The sequence below is a fragment of the Suricata suricatta genome, chromosome X (genome assembly GCF_006229205.1).
Source record: "Suricata suricatta isolate VVHF042 chromosome X, meerkat_22Aug2017_6uvM2_HiC, whole genome shotgun sequence".
Classification (NCBI taxonomy): Eukaryota; Metazoa; Chordata; class Mammalia; order Carnivora; family Herpestidae; genus Suricata; species Suricata suricatta.
This window is the reverse complement of record NC_043717.1, coordinates 29,909,222-29,922,005: the sequence shown is the minus strand read 5'-3', so window position 1 is coordinate 29,922,005 and position 12,784 is coordinate 29,909,222. Positions and strand designations below refer to the sequence as shown.

The following is a 12,784-nucleotide window of genomic DNA, read 5'->3' as shown; positions in this document are numbered from 1 at the left end:
TACGTTGGAATGAAAGGGACGACAGGCAGAGAATCTAATGAGGTAATTTCAGTTGCTCAAACATAAAGTAAAAACCATCTGAAGTATTAGTGAGATAAAATATATATAAGTAGCAAAGGGTAACAACATTGGGTATAATCTAAAAATATAACTTGGGGAACCTATTTCCAATGGTCTTTTTTTTTTTTGCCAATATTGCATTTGAGAAAATATTGGTTATGATAAAATCATTGAAACTACTCCACTAGTCCTTAAAAACTGTTTGAGTGCATTAAATGAATTTACATGTAAACAAAAATATCTAATAATTTGAAATATCTTTGGAAGTTGTAGAATAACTTCAACACTTACTATAAAGCTACAGTAATCAAGACAGTGTGATATTGGCAAAAGAAGAGACAAATAGATCAGTGGAACAGAACAGAGAGCCCAGAAATAGACAGAAAGATATAGTTAAAAGGATAAATGCGGTTCTATTTTTATTTTATTGCTGCATTATTTATAATAGCCAAATTATGGAAGTAGTCTAAGGGTCCATCGATAGATGAATGGATAAAAAAGGTTGTACACACACACACACACACACACACACACACACACACAATGCAATATGAGTCTCTTAACTACAGAGAACAAACTGATGGTTACCAGCGGGGAGAGGAAGGGGGGATGGGTCGAATAGGTGAAGGGGATTAAGAGTACACTTATTATGATGAGCACAGAGTAATGTATAGAATTGTAAAATCACTATATTTTACACCTGAAATGATCATAAAACTGCATGTTAACTATACTGGAATTAAAATAAAAAACTTAATAAGAGTGGATTATAAATATACATTAATAACACCCCTTGAAAACCAAATAGAAATACGATCCTAAATTTCAATACCTGTTTACTTTTGTGTCTTGTTTTTTAGTTTTTATTTTGTAAACTCTATTTTCCAATGTTTAACTAAAAATTATGAAATATATACAGCTTTGATTCATAGTAGCAATAGTTCTCTAGCTTAAAGAGCAAAGGATGATATGATAGAATTTTCCATCTTAAATTTTGTTTCCCAGTTCAGCATAAAGTACATTCACAAAACCAGTTACATACTTCTGCTTGATCTATTACCTTGTCTGACTTGTCAGCCTGAAGTTGACAAAAGATTCCTTAAATAAACCAACCCCTTCAATATCAATGACATCATCCACGTCAGGTTCAGTAGCATCCAACACTATGGGAAACTTCCAGATTCCATCTGTTATGCACTCTATTTTCAATGTAATTTGAGTCCTTAAATAGAAAAAAGATATGATAAAGGATACTATAGGAAAACAAGCAAAAAGAGAATACAATATAGTAGATCTAGATCAATATCTAAATTGAAAATGTAATCAAACCTTGTGGTTTTAGTAAAACACTGAGACTTTTAATTCTTTAAAAAATGTAGGTGACTATTAATTATATTCTAGAAATAATTTTTAGGTCTTTGGTTGTATTATCAATCTCCCTGTAAGATAATTATTTTGTAGCACAGCCTATATACTCTCTAGTTATTTACTAAGAACCAGTAAAATATGTATAATTGACTTTAAATTTTCTGTAACCAGCATAGAATATGATAATATTTAAGAATCCAAGGTGAGGTTGGCAAAGAGCCCCAGGTGTTATACAGATAGGTTTCCTAGGACCCCTGGATGGCTCAGTCGGGTAAGTGCATGGCTTACGCTCAGGTAATGATTTCATGATTTGTGAGTTTAAAACCCGCATTGGGCTTGCTACTCTCAGTGCAGAGCCTGCCTCGGATTCTCTGTCTCCCTCTCTCTTTCTGCCCCTCTTCTGCTCTCTATTTCTCTCAAAAATAAATTAACATTAAAAAAAAAACCCCAAATAGGTCTTCTACCATATGGGAATTTTCTGTTCAAAATGGAACACTGTGAAAAAGTTTTTTCAATGCTTATTTCACATAGAAAAATTATATTTTCTGTGGACACGTCGAAAACTCATAAAATTGACTAAGAGATTTTTAACAATTAAATCTCAATTTTAATTTAAATTAAAAGACCGCAAACACTTTAAAATAATGAAATATAATTAAATGTCAGCTGAGTTAATGAAGTGAATAGAGATAGCCTTCCCAAGCGTTTGGCTCTGAAGGAGAGTGGACACATGGAGCACTGGGTGAAACTGAGGAATGGTTACTTGTTTGTTTGCTGGCTTAGGGTGGAAATAATGCAAACATCTAATGGTGACGCTGCAATATCATGTCATCAGACAAAGAAATCACAATCCTTTTAAATGACTTTCTTTTGTTTTTTTTAATGTTTTAATTTATTTTTGAGAGAGAGAGACAGTGCGCACAGGGGAGGGTCAGAGAGAGGAGTCACAGTATCTAAAGCAGGCTCCAGGCTCTGAGCTAGCTAGCTGTCAGCACAGAGCCTGATGCAGGACTCGAACCCACGAACTGTGAGATCATGACCTGACACGAAGTTGGACGCTTAACCGCTTAACTGAATGACCCACCCAGGCGTCCCACAATCCTTTAAAATCAAACCCTCAGAAAGAACAGCATGTAAACAGTTTCAGGAGAAAGTTGAGCTAAGATTATTATTTCTTAAGAAAGATACATCTAAGACAAACGGTATGAATTACTTCTCTATTTATTAAAAATATATTTGGACCTGTGTTAAGTGAGAATCATCTGACTCATGACCATAGTAACTAAAGATCTCTCACGTTTGTCTAAGACCCTTGATTCTTATTGAAAGAAAAGGTCAAGACCTATAGAAATAATCTTTTGTTTATTTTTGTAAAACCACCATTTAAGACCCTGACAATTATTTCTCTTATATACAACACTACACTGTTTAAGGATGAATATGAAACATTACATCGTATTAACTGCCATGAGATAATGTTCTATTTTCTTTTTACTAAAACATGAAAATTTTGTTTTCTTCTCTTCTCTCACTCTTTTTTTTTTTTTTTACCTTCACAAGCAGGAAGAAAAGAATTGAATTGAATACTTATTTTACTTATTTAGGTAAAACATGGTTTAGGTATAATTATTTTCTTGTTCATTTTCATAACAATCTTTTTCATAATTTTATTTTGTTTTTTCTCATTTAACTGTCTCTTCCAGAGAATCATCCCAAATAAATAATGAAGAAGGAATGATAAAAGTAAGTGAATACACACAAATTTGCACAAAACGTATTAAACTACATCAGAATGTCATACAACCCTCACAAAAATTTATGAATCATGCATACAAGTTGTCTTAAATCAGTTTTTCAAGTATTCACCAAGAAGCTCTAAGTGCACAAAATGTTGAATGAATATAAATTCACACTGGTTGCGTCTTAAAAAAAATTTTTTTTAATGTTTATTTTTGGGAGAGAGAGAGAGAGAAAGACAGAGTGTGAGTGGGGGAGGGGCAGAAAAAGAGGGAGATTAAGACTCCGAGGCCGGCTCTAGGCTCTGAGCTGTCAGCACAGATGTTGCGAGATCATGACCTGAGCCAAAGTCAGACGTTTAATGACTGAGCCACCCAGGCGTCACATGCTTTTTTTTTTTTTTTAAGGTTTATTTATTTTGAAAAAGAGAGAGTGAGAAAGATAGAGACAGGGGGAGGGTCAGAGAATGAGAGACAGAATCCCAAGCAGGGCTCGATCCCACGAACCATGAGATCATGAGTTAGGCCAACATCAAGGGTTGGCCACTTAGCCAACAGAGCCACCCCGGTGCCCCCACCCCACACTGGTTGTGCTCTTATTCACTAATGGTAACATTGTCCCCTTCTGGTTGTTGCTGGTAATTTCCATACCATTAAGTCACCAGAATACAAAGCTAAATATGAAAAAATATACTAACAAGTAATCACAGAAAACTATCAACATAAAAGAGAAAATAACTGTTTACAGTATACTATTTTCCTGCAGTTTGGTTCTATTACCATTTCCTGAAGATGAACCTGGTATCTTTTAGTTATTGAACTACATATCTGAAGCCATTTTAAATACATGTCTGGGTACTTCAAATACCTAGTTAAACTACAAATGATTAAAAGCACAGGTAATACTTTGACAGTCTTTCCATTACCAGGCTCTGCAGAGCAACAGAGAGAGAAGGAGACACAGGATCCAAAGCAGGCTCCAGGCTCTAGGTTGTTAGCACAGACCCCGACGTGGGGCTTGAACTCATGATCCGTGAGTTCATGACCTGAACTGAAGTTGGACGCTGAACCAACTGAGTCACACAGGTGCTCCTTCCTTCCCTCCTTCCTTCCCTCCCTCCCTCCCTCCTTTCCTTTTTGTGAAAGATTTCTTAGATTCCTAATCATTTTGGACTACTTTTTCTCATCAGAATACTTTTCATAGTTTGATAACTAGAGATCAACTAGCCCAAAATATTTACCTCAGCAGCATTAAAGAAGTAATACAATCCAAAAATAAAGATGGAGAGAAAAATCAACATCATTTTGTTTAAAAGAGTAATAATATATAGTTACAAAGAGTAAAAATGTTACTTAAAGAAAAAGTGTTTACCTCAATGGTTTCTTTGGTGTAAATATAAAATTGAAGACCAATGTGATCATTTCAGCCTTGATATTAAAAGATTTTTTGATCAAATACAAAGCTATGCAGGATTCCAAGCTGGACTCCACAACGTCAGATTCAAATTGAATTTCATATTCAAATTCACGTGTTTGAAGCATATCTAAGAAAATTAAGATTAAAATGCATTTCAATTTAATTAAATATATATATACAAATCAATTACTTGCCAACACTAAACATGCACAAGTATTTAGAGGGAGGGAGAGGTTATCAACGTTGTGTTCATAATACCTAGTGCATTACCAGGTATCTAATGGTGCTCAGTTATGTTTTTGTTAAAAAGTAAATAAATAAGTGAATGAATAAAAAATAAATGCTTGAAACAAACCTTATCATCCTTAATTCTTTAAAATTTAGATTTATGAAATAATAGATGGAAATTAATAATCAATATTTACCATAAAATATAAATAACAAATGTATTAGAAACCTACAGACTTATAATTTATAAAGAAATATTTGAGTTTAACCAATATTAAAGTATTTTATTCTCAGAGACAGAGAGTGAGCAGGGTAGGGGCAGAGAGAGAGGGAGATACAGAATCCAAACCAGGCTCCAGGCTCCGAGCTAGCTGTCAGCACAGAACCCTACACGGAGCTCGAACCCACAGACTGTGAGATCATGACCTGAGCCGAAGCCAGACGCTCAACCGACTGAGTCACCCAGGCGCCCCTTGTATATTTTAATAAAAGAGAAAATTCTTCATGTTTTAGTCTTGGGGTATTATAGACAATCTGGTTAGCCATATTTTCTTAACCAGGAATGTTATAGCAGGGTTTTGATGGGTACATGTGAAAAATACCTTAAATCCAGTACTGGCATGTATAAGAGAAGCACAAACATCTATTATATTAACTCCCCACATACATATAAGAAGCCCAAATGCCAAATTGAGAAGTTTGTTGTATATGGATCATGGAAGAGAGAGATCAGGGAACCATAACTTGACCTGATCCGCAGCTGAGGTTAATTTCTAAGGTTGGTCTCTAGTGTATAAAGGTAAACGTGGTCCCTGGATTCACAGAAGTGAGGAATTCACAGAATTGCTTCTTTAAGCAATTGTACAGAAAACAGACCACCTTTAAGAAGTAGTAGATCACAGGGGCACCTTGGGGGCTCAGTGGGTTAAGCATCTGACTTCGGCTCAGGTCATCATCTTGCAGTTTGTGGGTTTGAGCCCCACATCGGACTCTGTGCTGACAGCTCAGAGCCTGGAACCTGCTTCGGATTCTGTGTCTCCTCTCTCTGCCCCTCCCCTACTCGCACTCTATATCTTCCTCTGTCCCTCTCTTTCTCTCTCTCTCAAAAATAAATGAATGTGAAAAAAAAAAAAAAGAAGTAGTTGATTATAATATCTGCTATAGAACTCTGAAAAATAGCATGGTGATAACAACCCCTAGTCACATTTAATGATTATCCAACAACCTTATTAATGTAAAATCACTGGCTGACCCATAGCCTTACAAGATCTTTTTCTTTTCCCACACGTAAAAGTTTATTTCTGACCTCCTGGATTGCTGGTTTCCATCCTGTTGACAAAATCAGCAATCACAGTTCCTATCAATAGCCTGTCTTTGCTGTAGCAAAATCAATTCGTCTACATATAATGTGTCTATTTTGTTCTGGGAACGGAATATGAAATGTTCCATAGGAAGCCGTAATACATACAGAGAAAGAGCATTTAATAATTTTGAGTGTTTAATGGGAGATGAAATTTGCATTGCATTCAAATAACATCATATTTTTAAAGCAAATACTGTGTGCAGTGGAGTCCTGCATCTGTTTCTACTTAATTACTGAGGCCTTTATAGGAATGCTTGTGTCAGAGTGAAGACAAGAAATGAGAAGCTAAATTTAGTTCCAGAAGCATTGAACCTCCTGTGGGAAATCTGTCACTATGGATGTCATAATAAGACATAATAATGGACACTATGGATGTCATAATAAGAAGATCCATTGGTATAAAATAGAGACATGATTATCAGTTAGGGGATACGAGGTGGATGTCATAATAAGAAGATCCATTGGTATAAAATAGAGACATGATTATCAGTTAGGGGATACGAGGTGGGACAAGTAGAAACAATATTAATATATTTTTCAAACTACACAAATCCTCCTTGTAACTGCAATATATTCATATGCGCACCTAAGGGAGAGGGAAAGAATTAGGTTGGATAAAATCACGATAAACTGACATTCTGTATCATACCTTAGAAGTAATCTGTTAGAAGCTCTGTATCTTACTTGGAAAGTCATATTACTAAGTGACAAACATGCCTTTTATTATGCTCCTAATTTGGAGAGAATCTATACAGTATTTTTATGTGGACTGGGTTGATAAGAGCCAGTGAGGCCGGTATAAATTAATCATCTGATTGTTGGATAAAATTAATCTCTTATGACAAACCTAGCTCATAGCTTTAAGAGAATAACTGCACATTTCTAAAATACACATACACACACACACACAAACACAAGGTACTTAAATAAACGTAGTTTCCCATAATATACATTACAATTTCAAATTTACAAGTCAATAGGCCTTCTGACTACTTTAACAAATTTTCAGTAACAAATTTTCAGTACTGCGGGAACATTCTGTCGCTTTTCTCAAATCCTTAAAAAGGCACTTGAGGGGCACCTGGATGGCCTAGTTGGTTAAGCATCCAACTCTTGATTTCAGCTCAGTCATAATCTCATGGTCCTGAGACTGAGCACATGTGTGTGCACGTGTGCTCTCTTTCTCTAAATAAATATGTAAAACTTTAAAACAAAAAGTCGCTTGAATTCATGAAACTAATAGTATAAATACTTATTTAACTTCAATTGTGCTCTAACAATAAGTAAAAAGCTTTCCTTGAGATGACAAGTATGGTTTTTGTCCTCACGGAGCTTATGTCTGAGAGGAAAGAAATGGCAATAAACTACCAGTGATACCACTAGTTGTTTTTAATGTTGATTCATTTTTGAGAGAAAGACAGAATGTGAGTGGGGGAAGGACAGAGAGAGAGGGAGACACAGAATCTGAAACAGGCTCTAGGCTCTGAGTTGTCAGCCCAGAGCCTGACATGGGGCGTGAACTCATGAACAGCGAGATCATGACCTGAGCTGAAGTCGGATGTTTAACTGACTGAGCCACTGAGGTGCCCTGATACCACTACTTCTTAAATTATTACTGTGATAACTGCTATTATGGAAAAGTAAAGAATGCCATGAAAGCATTGGTCCTGGGAATCTGGCTGCTAGGTCCTGAGGAGGAAACCGAGACACCAAAACTGAAAGGGACAAAAGAGTACCTGGAAGTAGAAATTAAGAAAGTGCCTCTTAGGCATCAGCATGGGGGAATTTTCCATGGTGGAAGCCAGTTTAGCTCATCTGAGGAAGAGCTTGTGTGGACAAAGCAGAGGAAGTGGCAAAGATTTGTCAAAAGATGAAGAGGGCCAAGTAGACAAGACTATGTCGAGTATGGTGAGGATTTAGGACTTTTAAGAATAACAAGAGGTCACTGACTGTTTTAAGTGTATAAGTAATGTGCTCTTTTAATGGTAAATTGAGCAAAAAGGGGTTAGGAGAGAGCATAATGAATTTTCTGTAGCAGTTCAAGTCACGTGGTGGCTTGCAAAGAGTGACAGGGAGATTAAGTTCACATCATGACCCGCTATGGATAAAGCGGGAGATACATGAGCAGTGGTGACTGGCAGTAGAATCACAAGCTTATCCCTTCTGTCCTGTATTCATACCCTTTTCATACATACAAATTATTTAATCAGATAGGTTTCAGAGAACTGTCTCTGAGTATGACAGATACCTGTATCTATCTATGCCCATGTCCATATCCATCTATTGTGTCACAAAATAATAATGGTGATAATCATCTGGGTATTAAAGCAGAGTCATTTTATAGAACAAAAGGGGTATGTCTCCCATCAGATAGAGTCCCCACATAATTACCATTCAACCTAATGCCTGAATCAGAGTGCCAATAAATCATGCAGAGGGAGCTCCATTTGCCACCAGTTCCTTTTACTAAGGTGACTTTTCTCAGGATAATGACTGAATTTTATTCAATGTGGAAGAACATAATTTTTTTAAAGAATGCAACTAAATGTGATAAATAATCCAAAAGTACTGAATTATAACAAATTAATTTATGAAATACAGTTTGAAATTACGTATTATTAATTCCATATGCATTTTTTAATTTTTATTACTGTTTTTATTTATTTGAGAGAGAGAGAGAGAGAGAGAGAGAGAGCATGAACAGGGGAGGGTCAGAGAGAGAGGGAGACACAGAATCTGAAGACAGGTTCCAGGCTCTGAGCTAGCTGTCAGCACAGAGCCTGATGTGGGGCTGGAACCCATGAACTGTGAGATCATGATCTGAGGCCGAAGTTGGACGCTTAACCAGCTGAGCCACCCAGGTGCCTCTCCATATGCATTTTAATCTGTAAGAAATACATGTGAAAGCAAACCCAACAACAATGTCTCAGTTATGGAGAAAAGCGTATCAAGGAATAATGAACATTGTTATTCATGTTCTTTCCCCAAATTTCTGCAGTTTTCTCTTCATTAATAATAGGCATAAACATTTGTGCGAACATCCTAATGACATAAGGAATGAGTGGAGTGCTAAAGACAAATTTGAAATAGATGAAGACAGTATTCAAAGAAAATGGAGATTGTTGGATAAATGACCTAAAGCTATTCTCTTTGAACAGGTAATGAAGAGTGAGCAACTCTTCTTATTGTTTTAAGAAGTTGCAAATCTTTTGGCAAGGGTATTTTATTAACATGTTTTTACTTCACTTTCATAACGTCATCTAATAGACCAGACATTTTGAGTAATTTAAAATAACTGCATGTTCCTCTGCTCTGAGTACAAGTAAAATAAACCACAAAATGAAACATCTGATGGTCTTCTTCCACATTTCATTTTAAACAAGTTACCAAAAAGAAAAGATAAATTGACTTCTTGTAACATAAATACTTGATCTGAACTGTTGGCAATTAGCATCCAGTTTCAGTCTCTATCCAATACTTAGTCCCCATGTTTTTGTACTTTTTTCCCATAGAATATTCTTCTGTATATTGAGAAAACCCTCTGAATGACATTGAGAGGACCATGCTTCCATTTTAAAACATCATTTGTCAGTGACTGAAGATGGGCATTCTAGTACACCATTTAAAAAAAATTTTAATGTTTTGTTTGTTTTTGAGAGAGAAAGAGAGACAGAGCGTTAGCAGGAGAAGGGCAGAGAGAGAGAGAGAGAGAGAGAGAGAGAGAGAGAGAGAGAGGGAGACACAGAATCTGAAGCAGCCTCCAGGCTCAAGGTGACAGCACAACTCGAGGCTCAAACTCACAAACCATGAGATCATGACCTGAGCCAAAGTCAGATGCTTAACTGACTGAGCCACCCAGGCGCCCCTCTAGTACATCATTGTCACAAATACCCAACGAGAGCTTTGGGTGATAACAATTGTAAGATCTAACACTTACAGAATACACACTGAGAACCATACACTTTCTAAGGATTCCATGCATTTACATATTTAATCATCAAAAACAGCCTATGAAGTAGATACCATTATTATCTCCATGTTACAGGTGAAGAAACTGAGTTTATAGAGAGGTAATTTTCTCAAGGCCCTAAAGAGATTAAATGGAAGAACCCAACGTGTCTAGCACTGTACTTCACCTAGGATATCAGGCCTGTCAGGCGGCAAAATGGCTGAGAAGATGCCATTAGCAGCACCGTCTGGAAATGTGCAGGACATACCTGTGTACTGGTGTGCGGTGGCCCTCAGGGAAGAGCCCTTGGTTACACCAACATTTAGATCCTGGTCTGAAGAAGAGGAGCAAACAAGAGAAACAGAGAAGAGATAACCAATGTGATAAAAATAATAAGACTCGTTATGGAAACTGAAAGCAGGAAGTCCTTCAACAGGGTCAAATGGTAAATGCTGCAGACAGGTTGAGTGAGTTCAGGACACAAATGCAACCACAGGCTTAGGCACACTGGATAAGGGTGGCTGTCTTGTCCAGGGTGGCCTCATTAGAACAGTTAGGATAGAGGCCTCAACAGAGTGAGTTCAGCAGAGAAAGTAAAAGGAACAGAAGCAGAGGAAAGGTTCAACTCTGGAGGCCAAGGGGAGGGCCGACAACAGGTTTCTCAGGAGCTATTCGTACAGACCAAACCAGACATGAGAATTTACATATGACATGCAAAGAACACACTGCAAGATGGCTGGAAGGAGACCAGTGTGACACATAAATTAGCAAATCAAAAGATAACAGATTAATCAAAGAAAAATGGCCTCAAGTTATAGAATATTTGGAAAATAAAAGGAAGAGGCATGAATCTGATGTGCAGTTCTAGCCCTCAACAATAAAACCACTCCCACGGAAAAAGTGTCATAGAGATAGTCACTGAATGAAGGAATCCCCAGGGAGGCACAAAGACTGCATAGATCAAGAATTACTTAGGAAGAACAGGGGTGCTGGGTTGGCTCAGTCGATTAAGCGGCCAACTTCAGCTCAGGTCATGATCTCACAGTCCATGGGTTTAAGCCCCACATCGAGCTCTGCATTGATAGCTCAGAGCCTGGAGCCTGCTTCAGATTCTCTGTCTCCCTCTCTCTCTGCCTTTCCCAAGCTCGCTCTCTGTCTCTCTCAAAATAAAACTAAAGACATAAAAAAAAATTTTTTTAAAGAATTACTTAGGAAGAACAAATACAATTATGGGGGAAATTATGCTTATGCAGAATAATTTGTAATCTTATGAAAGTGACATTGCAAAATACAGTCTAAATATCCATGTACAATAATATTCTAGTAGGGCAATACCAATTGATTTAAATACTACAGCTGCACAAATTCAACATATTGGACAGATGTTCTTTGAATTCCTTGACAACAGCATGTGACTTGTTAATTTTGGCATCTCTGGGGCTCAGGAAAGTATCTGCCAGCAAAGATGCTTGCAAGACTGTTGCTGAATGAAAAAGATATGAAAGTGATCAATCCTGGTTAACTCAATGGTGTGTGTGAGGAGTCAGGGTGGAAGAGAGCAGGGAAGCCCTGGCGTTTTCATGTAATGCGGCCTGGTAGGGTTTTTTTTGGACTCTTAGGTAAAGATGGTGAAGACAAAAGGAGACTGATGGGAAGGGAGCAGTGAGGATTCTAATCCCCTACTTAGCATATTTACCCGGAGGGGCCTACTCACTCACAGGAAGGGAAAATCAGAGGAGGAAAAAATAAATTCCACATCAGTCTGCCTCCTCCATCATGACTTGCCATCGGAGGAAAAGTAACATGAATTGATCTGTGAATATGGGTGAAGAAACGGAATATGAGCAGATGAACAGAACTTTTTCTTGAGTCCCTAATGCATACTTTCTCCAGTTTCTTCATATGTAGGTTGTTTGCTCTTACCAGGAGTCTACACAAGTGACTAGTCGGGGTGAATGCACTTCATTTTGGTGGAAGGTTTAATTAATAAGCCCCAATGAGGCCACAGGGTAAAGTCACTTTTCATAATTCATGAAGTAACCTTTTGATCTCCATCTGCCTTATTTCTAATCTCCTTCTGAGTTGGCCATAAACTTGGATGAGGGAATATAAGGGTTTAATTATGATCACATCTAAACCCCCATCAAAGTCCAAGCCAAGAGTTTTTAAATTTCCACCATCATGGATTTAGGAGACCATCAGAAGGGCAAACCACCTAAACACACAGGGAAAAAGAGCTGGTTTGCCTTTGCACACAATGAAGACTAAATTAGTATGCAGACCGTGTGGTCAGACTTGTTCTTAAAGAAATAGGGGAGAGGGGAAAGGCAAGCAGGACGACTTACAGAGAGTGCGGGCAAGTTGGTTACATCTCTCGAACATGAACCGGGAAAAGAATCAAGTTATTACCAAGGGAAAGGTTAATGGATTTATCAAATATTCAGGTGCCATAAAGACAGAGAAAAACATTATGTTTTAGAGGGGACTGAACAAATATACTTCTATACAGAATGTGCTTGAGAACAGAAAGATCACAAATTAAAATGTCTTTAGCCAAAAAGGAGATGAGCTTTTTGAATTTGGTGGTAATGAACACAGAAAAAACCATTTTAGAGGGACTCACGGGAAGAGATAAGTCTGAGAAGCTTTCAAATTGCTTTTTA

The 12,784-nt window shown here is 37.2% G+C and overlaps 1 protein-coding gene across 1 annotated transcript in view; it reads right to left on the bottom strand.

The window, feature by feature from the left end:
- Positions 1–12,784, bottom strand: part of CFAP47 (cilia and flagella associated protein 47) — a 493,477-nt gene that overhangs the window by 23,565 nt on the left and 457,128 nt on the right. The window contains exons 63-64 of the mRNA XM_029929640.1: positions 4,537–4,708; positions 1,121–1,282 (exon numbers count right to left, since the gene is read on the bottom strand). Of these exons, the coding sequence (XP_029785500.1) occupies positions 1,121–1,282; positions 4,537–4,708 (334 nt within the window). The remainder of the gene's footprint in view (positions 1–1,120; positions 1,283–4,536; positions 4,709–12,784) is intronic.